Source organism: Camellia sinensis, chromosome 11 (assembly GCF_055761805.1).
Source record: "Camellia sinensis isolate YWXY chromosome 11, ASM5576180v1, whole genome shotgun sequence".
NCBI classification, from domain to species: domain Eukaryota; kingdom Viridiplantae; phylum Streptophyta; class Magnoliopsida; order Ericales; family Theaceae; genus Camellia; species Camellia sinensis.
Window position 1 is genome coordinate 45,643,951 of NC_138971.1, and position 11,772 is coordinate 45,655,722.

General features: G+C 35.2%; 1 protein-coding gene across 1 annotated transcript; it reads right to left on the reverse strand.

Annotated features, from left to right (window-relative positions):
- Positions 1-8,219: 8,219 nt before the first annotated feature.
- LOC145802307 (putative late blight resistance protein homolog R1A-3) lies at positions 8,220-11,343 on the reverse strand. The gene is made up of 7 exons (XM_082894997.1): positions 11,223-11,343; positions 10,688-10,814; positions 10,295-10,491; positions 10,031-10,187; positions 9,778-9,904; positions 9,160-9,539; positions 8,220-8,391 (listed from the first exon to the last, which is right to left on the reverse strand). The coding sequence occupies exons 1-7, from the start codon at positions 11,341-11,343 to the stop codon at positions 8,220-8,222; spliced, it is 1,281 nt and encodes a 426-aa protein (XP_082751123.1).
- Between the last annotated feature and the right edge of the window lie 429 nt (positions 11,344-11,772).

Below are 11,772 nucleotides of genomic sequence, written 5' to 3' on the forward strand. Positions count from 1 at the left end.
AATTTCTCACATTTAGCAATGAAAAACACTGTATAGAAAAGAAAGAGTAGTATATGGTCTCATGATATGAATGCCAAAAACTATGAAATTATGCCAGTACGTCATTTGAAAAATCATGCTAATCCCAAGATCAAATAGGACTTTATTTTTGGTTGTAGTGTTGGGTTAAAGGGATTTATTTACATAATTGGGTAAATGTGAAAAACAGGTGTCCAGAAATGAATTTAAACATCTGCAGTGTATATAAAGCACTGCTTCACTAACCCGCCCTTTTTAGCTCCTTTCTTTCGTGTGATTTGCAACCAGTTTTTAAACACTCTCCATGTTTTTTCTTTTTTTTTTCTTTTTTTTTAACATGGAAGTAAATACATTATTGTCTTTTTACAATTTTCTAGTTTCATTCACAAGATAGCATCCTCCCAAAATAACAGATGAAATTCATTCTTTAGACACCGGAAGAAATGGCTAAATGAATAAAAAGATTTTCTGTATAGGCTCAATGGGCTAACAAATGGTAATTGAAACAAGAATTATTTATTTATTTATTTATTTATTTTTATTTTAATAATAAGGCTCAAACAAAGAAAGATGGCCTAAAATCATTTCTCAAAATATAGCATGATTCATATATTACAAGGACAAAATAGCATAAAAATGATGATTTCAATGTTTTTGACCAATTGAAAGAATAATGAGACTTAACAACGGCATAATGAGCTGTCAAAGAAAATTAAAGTAAATATGAAATAATCCTCCAAAAAGAATGATAGACTCAAAATCTCACACGGGTTATAGTCTCCGCATTAGACATCAAGGATTTCAAAGGTTGTGATCTCAAATCAGTCAAGTATTATCTGTGTAGTAACGTGCACGTGATAAGACCAAGTATGAAATAAATGAGTATTATAATGAGAAATAGTGTAACGGACTAAGACAAAATTATAATTTTAATGTAACAAAATTACAATCATCTCCAGCACAAATTAAAGAAGAACCAATACAGTCATCACTCAAATTTTTTTATATTTTTTTTATAAAAGAAAACAGAAAAATTTTATACATACAAGAAAAACAACAAAAAGCTTTTTTTTTAATAAAAATAAAAAAAATAAAACATAAAACATAAATGGCAAAAGAAATGGTCTTTTAGAGCCAGATACCAAGGCTTATTGTGATAAAGTACCTCAATGAAAATTGTCGATTGCATCCTTATCGTAACATGTCTCAAACAAAATTACTTTTTCTTTACTCAACTATTCCCGAAGTAAGGTTTGTTTAGATTTTTCACCATATAGGTGCTTATGTCATTTTACCTGCAAAAAGATTAAAAACAGAACACAAATATACAATTCTAAAAAAAAAAAAATTATACATAACATTTTTTTTTTCTTACAAGCAACCCTTAACACTGTCTACGGTAAATAGGAATGTTGCAAGTGATTTGACAGCAATGGCACATTCCTTTACCCCTAATCCAATTTCCTACGATGTCCCTAACCTTGTAGCTTAACATTAGATAAAAAACAGACGTCTCAAAGCCAAATTCATGGGTTTTACTTTGCCCCGTTTTAATCCATTCATCGATTTCTTTTAAAATTGAATTAGTTTTATCACGTGGAATTTTACCTTCCAAACAGTAAGATATTCTCTTTGCTCTCCTCTTCTTAGACTGAGACCTTTTTCCAAGAAGAGGCATAGCTTTTGACTCTTGGATTTCCAGGGTCCTCACCTCACTAGCCTTCACTAAAATTAGTGTCCGAACGCCATAAGGAAATGAACGAAAAATACACATTCCAAAAACTAGCAATCAACCATCAATGTGAATCATGATTATTTTCTGACCGACTCTCTATGAAGTTCTTTAATGTCTACTTGTCACAAAGACCCAAAATAAATACAAAAATATATTTTTTTAATAATTTTTTTGGTTAAAAAAATAAATAAATAAAAAATAAAAACACAACCAAATAAATAAAAAATCATAAACCAAAGCCTTTCCCCCAACTTAAATGACATTGTCCTCAATGGCACATACCACAAAGGACCGACAAGAATAGTGAAAGGGAAAGAAAACATAATAAATAAAATACATCACACCAAGAAGTACGAGAAGGTTACCCCCTAACTTGAAAGAAATGGAACCTGCAAAAGGGTGAGAAAATAAATACAATTATACAAAATTTGGTTTTTTTTAAATATTTTTTTAATTTTTATTTTATTATAGATATATATATATATATTTGATTTTTTTCTTTTATTTTTTTTTTCATGAATGAATAAAAGTTATATATATATATATATATATATATATTGTGTTTTGTATATATGAAATGAACAAAGAAAATAGAAAATGAAATAAATAGAAAAAATAGACAAAAACAAAATAAAAATAAAATTGGTCTTTTAACGTCAGATTCCAAGATGATGTAGGGCATCAGATTCGTTGAGCCTTGGGTAACCTGTCTCAGACCAAATTTCTTTGGTCCTACTCGGCGGTTCCCTACTAAGGTAAACTCGTTTGATTTGCCCTGATGAAAGTAGCTCAGTTCTGAACACCTTCTTTATTCTTATAGATTGGCACTAAGATACTCTTCCTTCACTCCGCTAGCATTTTCCTAGTCAACAAAATCTTGCTAAATAACCTAGTCAACCAAGCCACCTCCTTCTTACCTAAACATTTTCCAGCTTCAATAGGGATATCATCAGGTCCTAAAGCCTTATTCAATTTTATTTTCTTAAGTGAAATCTCTACTTCAAAGTTCCTAATCCTATGATAGATCCTGTAGTCGTAGTTTTCCTTATTACTACATACTTCCTCCCCTTTTGACCTACCTCTATATTCCTGTAACATGCCCAGGAGGGTACCCGCACGCATTAAACAATTCGGACTCTCGGTCTCTTTGAACTAGTCTCACGAGTGCAATGTGAAACATAGATGAGAATCCACATTTGGCAAATTTTAGGAAAATCCATTTTATTACAAAGTTTTTACCATAAATGGACTGCGTCATCAGATCTCAGAGTCGCCACCTAATATTTATTTTTTAGAGAATTAGGAAACTTGTGACTCGTGCCAAGGCCACTATTCATCGTAACCACGGATGTTTGGCTCAGAACCTTAGATATGAAGAGGTTAGGTCATTAATTGAGCACCCCCGCTCACACAATCAAAGGATCGGCCTTTACTAACCATGATATGATTTTTATTGACTTCATATGTTCATGTTCTGATTAATTAGTAATCCTAAAAATTACTATGTGAAGCAAAACAAATATAGACTATGTCATCCAATTTGGAGCAATTTGATTTCATTGTTGTGAAAGTGTTTTGAACAGTGTACAAAACACAAAAAAAATTGAATTGTATGAAAAATCAATTTGATTCCAGTTTGAATAACATAACCTTCACCCACTGGCATGCATAGAGTTGTATCAAATATGCACGTCGCCACATGGTGGGATGCTAGACATAGTAGAAAAACACACACAAGCAGGATGCTAAAACATTAAATTTTACAAATTCACTGACGTCCCGCCAAAAGGCACCAAACAAAGTTAGTAAAAATATGCATGCTTCTATATACAAGATCCTAATACAATTCACACATGAAATGCAACTACATAATCAATTAAAACTCACAAAATCATGACATAATCAATTAAAACTCACAGCTCAAAGCATGAGATAACGCACAAAATCATGACATAATCAATTAAAACTCACAGCTGCAAATTTAGCTGAATTTTGAGGCACAAAGCATAGATGTAAGGCATGGATATGATGACAATCATAATATGCTACATATTCACATCATAGAGAAATCACGTAAAAGAATAGGATAAAAAGGAAGCGGGGTTGGGGAATTATTACATCATTTGGAATATTACATGTCCGAATAGGGGGAGAGGAGTAAAATAATTACAACAAATTAAAATCCTCACAAACACTCTCTAATTAAACAAAAATAGTAAAAACAATAACTTCAGGGAGCCTCGAAGACCGTTGGAGACTGTTCTACATGACACTGGAAGGCTGCATGAATTTGTCCAAGAGAAAGGGGCCAACCGTCCACCAAAAGGAGCTGGCCGGTCAGAAAACCTGCTGGCTGTCAACAAAAGGATCCATTCGTACACTTTAGTGGCCGGCTGGCCAAAAAAGTGGATGGCCGGCCACTTAGGCCAGGCCAAGTGCTCTGTTTTGATCTAAAAACCATAAAAACAGACGGAAAAATTTGTAGGTGGCTTAATTAACCACTCCCAATTAGCTTACAACAGATTTATAACATGAAATTGAAATAAAAAAAACAATACAAGAAAAAAAAATGGAAGAAAAGGCAAGAAAATGAAAGAACATGAAAAGTGTGCAAAGTTTACCTTCCAAAGAAGGATTTGATTTACAAACTCCCTCTTCATCACCTGTAAGTGTATGGAAGGGTGTTCTCAATTCTCAATTTGAAATCTCGAAATTGTAGTTGGAAGAGTGTTCTTGGGTGGCGGGAAGAGTTACAACAACTGTAACACCGCCCAGGGGGGTACCCACGCGCGTTAACAGTTCGGACCCTCGGTCTCTTGGGTCTAGTCTCACGAGTGCAATGTGAAACGTAGATGAGAGTCCAGATTTGGCAACTTTTAGAAAATCCATTTTATTGTAAAAACATTTGCCAGAAATGAACGGCGTCATCAGATCTCAGAGTCGCCACCTAAAATTTATTTTGGAAGAATTAGGAAACTCGTGACTCGTGTGCCAAGGCCACTATTCCTCGTAACCAAGGATGTTTGGCTCATAACCTTAGGTATGAAAGGAGAAGGTTATTAATTGAGCACCCACGCTCACCTAATCAAAAGATCGGCCTTTACTAACCATGATACGATTTTTATTAACATTATGTATTCATATTTTGATTATGTAATCCTAAAAATTACTATGTGAAGCAAAACAAATATAGACTGTGTCGTCCAATTGGAAGTAATTTGATTTCATCATTTTGAAAATGTTTTGAATAGTGTCTTTGAAAATTAATTTTATTCCAAATTGAATAACACAACCTTCACCCACTGGCATGCATAGAGTTACATTAAATAACAAATAGTCACATGGTAGGATGCTAAACATAGTAAAAAATCACACACAAATGGTATGCTAAAGCACTAAAACTTACATATTTATCGGTGTCTCACAAAAGGTACAAAACAAAGTTAGTAAAAACATGCATGCTTCTATATACAAGATCCTAATGCAATTCATACACGAAATGCAACTACAGATCCAGCTTTTCATATATGACATGTGAATCAACTCAAAGCATGAGATAGCAAACAAAATCACATAATAATCGATTAAAACTCACAGATGCAATCTTAGTCGGATCTTGAGGCATAAAGCATGGATGCGAAGTATGGATATGATGACAAGCATAATACATAGTATATTCACAGCATAGGGAAAGCACGTAAAAGAACAGGATAGAAAAGAAGTGGGGTTGGAGAATTATTACATCATTTGGAATATTACATATCCAAATAAGGGGAGAGGAATAAAATAATTACAACAAAAATAAAGACCTCACAATCACTCTCTAATTAAACAAAAACAGTAAAAATAGAAACTTTCGGGGGCCTCGGAGACCGTCGGAGACTGTTTTACGTGACACCTAGAGGCTGCGGGAATCTGTCCAAAAGAAAGGGGGCGGCCGTCCACCAAAAGGAGCCAGCTGGCCAAAAAACCTACCAGCCGTCCACAAAATGATATGGTCGTACACTAAAGTGTACGGATGGTCCTTTTTGTGTATGGATGGTTTTAAATTTTGTCCGGCCGTCTACAAAAGTGTACGGCCATCCACTTTTCTCAGATTCAGGGCAATTTTGACATAAATCTTGATCAAAGCGCATGGGTCTTGTTCATTCCAGTTGTTTCTTGGTGCATTCATGCACGAATTATATGCTAGGACCCCTCTTGATCCTCCTTCAGCCCCTTTATCAAAAGAGAGGTTGTCATCTTCTCAAAAGATGGCAGCCATTTCAACCTATCTATATCAATCCATCAACCTTGTCCCTCACCTCCCTTGGTTGAACCTTCATTGCATTCCACTTATATTCTATATGGAGGGAGAAAGAGGAAAATAAAGGGATAAGAAGAGAATTGAATTAAGAGAGATATAGAGAGAGTAAGAGAGAACTTGAAACTTGGAGCAAAAACCTCCATATACACTGATAACCACCTTTCAATACATCAAACCAAGCCCATTAATTCTGTTAGAGTGATATTCAGTAGCCTTTATCGCCAAGAGAGTGAGTGTTGTCAATTTGAGAGAAAAATAGAGAGTTGTCACTCTCTCCCCACATAAACACACCAAGAACATCATTCTAACCACAAATTCAAGATTGCAATTTAAGAATTGAGAACACACTTCCATACACTTGAGGGTGATCAAGAGAGAGTTTGTAAATCAAATCCTTCTTTAGAAGGTAAACTTTGCACACTTTTCATTTACTTTCATTTTCTAACCAAGGGAGGTGAGGGTCAAGGTTGATGGATTGATATGGATAGGTTGAAAAAATGGTGTCACCTTTAAGCAAGGTGACAAACTCGCTTTTGACAAATGGGCCAAAGGAGGATCAAGGAAGGGTCCTAGAATACATTCATATATGTATCTAACAAGAAACAACTGGAATGAACAAGACCCACACGCTTTCATCAAGATTTCTACTAAAATTGCTCTGAATTTGGGAAAAGTGCCGGATAGAATTTGAAACCACCTGTACACAAAAAGGACCACCCGTACACTTTAGTGTATAACCGGCCAAAAAAGTGGTTGGCTGGCCACTTTTCTGTACGGCTGTACACTTTGATGGCCAGCCATTTACTTTTATGACCGGCCGACCAGGAAAGTGACTGGTGTTGGCTGCTCTGTAGGAAACAGGTTTTTTCGATAAATTCTCGTCCTTTCCTCCTATTTTCATACTGTTCTTTGCTCAATTTTCTCAGAAAAAGTTTCATTTTGATGTTTAAAAGCAAGCCTTAGAGTATGATGAAAATATTCAGAATCTAGAGCGAAAAGAAAGGCCCGAAAGAAAGGTTTGAAAGGTACTCGCACACTTGGCCAAAACAAGCTTAGGTTTGGAAATAAAGCACAAATTTCATTTTTTTCACTGAGAATTATATGAGAAACACAATCTTATTTTCATCATTGAGCAATCAAAAGAAAGCGCCCAAGTCTTAAGGCCGGTCAAAATGGGGTGTCTACAATTCCCCATTTAACAATTTCTCAAAATAGTTCTTCCACCTCTCCTTAATCTCTTCATCCTTCACCAACATCTTAGAGTTCTCACTCTTGACGCACTTAACCTGATTAAAGTCTCTTGTTTTCCTCTCTCTTATCTTAGCAAGTTTGTATATCCTTTTCTCTCCCTCCTTACTAGGTAGTCTAGTGTATAGGTCATCATAGGCTTTCAACTTAGTCTCTCTCACTACTTTTTTGACCTCCATATTAGTCAATTTGTAGCTCTTAAAGTTTTTCTCAGTTCTATTATTCTACCACTTTTTAAAGCACTCTTTCTTCGACTTTACTACCGCTTAAACCTCCTCCTTTCACCAAGTTTCTCTCTAGTTGGGTCCCTTTTCTTTCGACTCTCCATGAACTTCTCGTGCGATTCTCTTCATACAATTGGCCATCAAGTTCCATATAGTGTTAGCATCACCATCTTCTAAGTCCCAAGTACCTTTATTATCCATTCTATTCTTAAATATTTCTAGTTTATCCCCTTTTAGATCCCACTATCTTGTCCAACGACGCCCACTATCCTTCCTAGCTTGATATTGCCCTTTAAGGCATAAATCTAGTACCAAAATCTTATGTTGAGACGTCAGGCTCTTTCCAAGAATCACCTTATCGTCGCTGAATGTTAGATGGTACACTTTTCTTACTAGAAAGTAATCTATTTGGCTCCTAATTAGCCCACTCTTAAAGGTTATCAAATGCTCATCTCTCTTCTTATACATAAAATTGGCCACCACCAGGCAAGAAGCCAAGGCAAAATCTAAAATACTCTCTCCAGTCTCATTTCTATCACCAAAACCATACCCACCATACACCCTCTCATGTCAAGGTTTATCTATTCCTACATGGCCATTGAAATCACTACCTATAACTAGGTTCTCTCCTACGGGTATCTCTTGTAATACGTCATCCATTTGGTCCCAAAAATCTCTCTTAATCTGATCATCTAATCTTACTTGGAGGGGCATATGCACTAATAACATTCACTATATTCTCTCCAACAATTAGTTTAACTAACATAATCATATCACATTTCCTAATAACTGCAACTACATTTTCTACAAGACCCATAGCAACTATTATTCCTACCCCATTCTTGTGTCTATCCTTGCCACTATAATATAATTTAAAACCAGTATCCTCTATTTCCCTAACTTTCTCACCTGTCCACTTAGTTTCTTATTCTTCAATTGCATAACCATGAATTATGTTGGTGCGGTTTACTTTTCCGGGGACTCTCTGCACAACATATCCCAACTATGTTGTCACCCAAAGGAAAGCCAATGATTTTGCTGCCATAGGACAGCCAGAGGGTTGGCAAGATACCAAGACACCCAATAACACACACAAAAAAAAAAAAAAAAATTTAAAAGTTGACACAAAAAAAATAATAAAGATAGGCCAGCCAAGAAGTTAGCAGTCGTAGATTGGTGCTTAATTACATTGAGTCAATTCACCTTTTGGTCTAGTCTTCTCTTAAAGGATGAAGGGTACAAGATTTGGAAGAATGAAATTTCGTACAACGGCAAAAATGTTGAGATAGTTGATAGGGAGCAGAGCAACAAATTTTTTGAAAAATAACAAGACTTTAATTGGGTTACTTTTGATCCCATGGGAATCATCACTATAGCTTCTATTCATTTATCTTATGATGGTCCTCATTAGTTTAAGGATAGGATGATGGAAGGATTTTATTAATTTGAATAACTGATACTGTGAATCTCAAATCTAGCATCTGTTGCAGCACCTACTTACAAAGAAAAGAGGAGAAGATAAAAAGAAGAAAGAAAATGATAACAAAATAAACATAGAAAGAAATGAACTAGAAAAAATACAATACATGTAAACAAAAAGCTTGATTTGATAGAGTTAATGCACTTACATGCACTCTTCATTGTTTGACTCAATAATCTGCTGCCATTGGTTTCCCATGTTTTCTTGTTCTTCCTTAATTTCCCTTGCAGATTTGGCAATAGAAGGATTGCAACCATGTACCTCAATTATCTGTAGTGTAGGTATATTCCCAATTTCAAATGGGATCTTCTTGAGGCAATAACACTTAATCAACACTAATCCCTGAAGCCTAGGAAAGTGATTACAGGAAACTTTCCAACCCACAAGTGGCACGGAATTTATTTTCAAGAATTTGAGTGGAGGGAATTCTCCATCACTTGTTTCACAATCTAGTTCTCTGCAAGCATCTTGAACTAATTTGAGACACTTAAGGTTGGGTAGTAACTTGCCGAGAATTGACATCTCATCCTAATTTAGACAGGTATTCTTCAAAGTCAGTTTTTTAAGATTCATAGGGAACTTAATTCTTCCAACGAGATTACCTAACCAATGCAAATGTTTGAAGCCTGTATTAAACAATTTCAACTCTTAGAGGTGGTTTAAAAAGTCTAAATGAGGAAACATCAAATATCCCTTATATACCATATTTCCCTAGAATCCCAGTTTCCTAAGATTCGGAGTAAAAAGTAAGAAATCCTGGAAAGACCATGGATTTACCAATGAGAGTCTCTATGCAATTCAACAGGAAGGGATAGCAAGCACGGGAACATCGCTTTCTAATTTCATGCATCCCTTCTCCAGTAAAAAGGAGATGTCTCAACTTTATCATCTTCCTAATACATAAAGGTAATGTAAGATGTGAACATGTATGAAGAATAAGGGTTTCTAAATTACAGAGGCTGGATATTGAAGTTGGAATGCAGGTTTCTGAGTACTGTGAAAAACAAAGTGCCAAGTACCTCAAAAGAACTAGTTGTTCTATCTCATACGGGTACCTCAGAATCTTGATACAACTTATGTCCAACACCTTAAGAGGTTCGAAGAATGGAAAAACTAAATCACGATACCGTTGAGTGCATCCAGATCTAAAGCACAAGAAAGAGCTGATGTTTGGGGCTGAAGCAATTATATAACAGCAGAAAAAATTATTGTATCATTCATGGACAAACGACGATTACACAAAAAATGCTTCGATGAATGATAATAAGAAAGATGGCGATTACCCAAAATCTGCTGAAGAAAACATTTCAAATCTGCTTTTTTCCGGCAAAAATCACGCAACAAATCATGGATTCCACAGGCTTTAATTCCACCGTCAAACTTTCTTTTGGAAACTAATATGGGATTTCTACCAATTAAATCCATCAAGTATTCCTCTGCAACATCCTCCAAGCTTTTTTCCCCGTCTTTGGAATAAATCCTTCAGTGATCCACAACCAAATCAACTTCCACACAGGAATTTCAAAGTCCTCTGGAAATGCTGCGAAATAAAGAAAGCGTGGTTTCAGATGATGAGGTAAGTGGTTATAACTCAATGCTATGTTTTCATCCATAGTTGTGGATCGGCAACCATTGGCGAATTTATGCTTTCCTCAACTTGCTTCCACCGATCTTGCCTCTTCTCTTCATCTGCAAGCATTCCAGCTACCACAACAATCGATAGTGGTAGTCCCCGACACTCTTTAGCTATTTTCTTTCCAATCTCCTCGAGCTCTCTAGAGCACATTTCTCTTCGAAATACCTCTAGTCAAAATAAATGCCAACTTTCATTATTCGTTAACAAACGTAGAGAAAAAGGAGGGCTACTAGATTTTGTTTGCAAAGTCACATTTTCATGCCGACTAATGAATAATACTATACTTCCATTGTAATCATTAGGAAAATAAATTTTCAAATCAACCCACACCTTAGTATCCCAAATATCATCCATCACAACAAGATATCGCTTACCCTTCAAGCATTTGTACAACAATTCACTTAACTTTCCATCACTCAATTCATGAACATCATTTCTATATTTAATAGAGCTTAAAAGGCCAAGTAATACATTTCGGGTTTGGTAATTTTGTGAAACACGAATTCAAATACGAATATATAAATGATATATGATAAGAGGATCATTATACACTTTTCTAGCAAGAGTAGTCTTACCTAGTCCAGGCATTCCAACAATGGGGATAATATTGAGGTGTTTATGTCCTCCTGTGAGTTGTTCTTTCATTTTCATCGCCTCGTCTTCAAAACCCACCATTATTTCATCCTCAAAACCCATCATTATTCAATACAGTGTTAAGTACAAGCAATGCAATCCTTGAAGAGATGAAATTTGGTTCTTCTCATTTTGATTGAAATAACTTCTTTTTTTCTTCTTCTTTTTTTTTTTTTTTTGGATAAATTTTGATTGAAATAACTGTTACGGATCATTATGAGAAAATCCAGTGTTGCTTCAGTCATCTCACTCTAATGAAACTAACACCACAAACGCACGGAGAGGAGAGAGAGAGAGAGTAAAGAAGAGGACAGACTGAAATTGGTAGAAAGATATACAGAATATATAGAATAATATAAAGAGTTTAGGCCATGTTTTGGGGGTGCACCTAACTAATCAGTTTTGGTTAAAGGTATGAGTGATAGATTAGTTATTTCCTTAGATTAGTAATTTCAGAGACATGAGTGATAGATTAATTATTCTCTCTAAGAC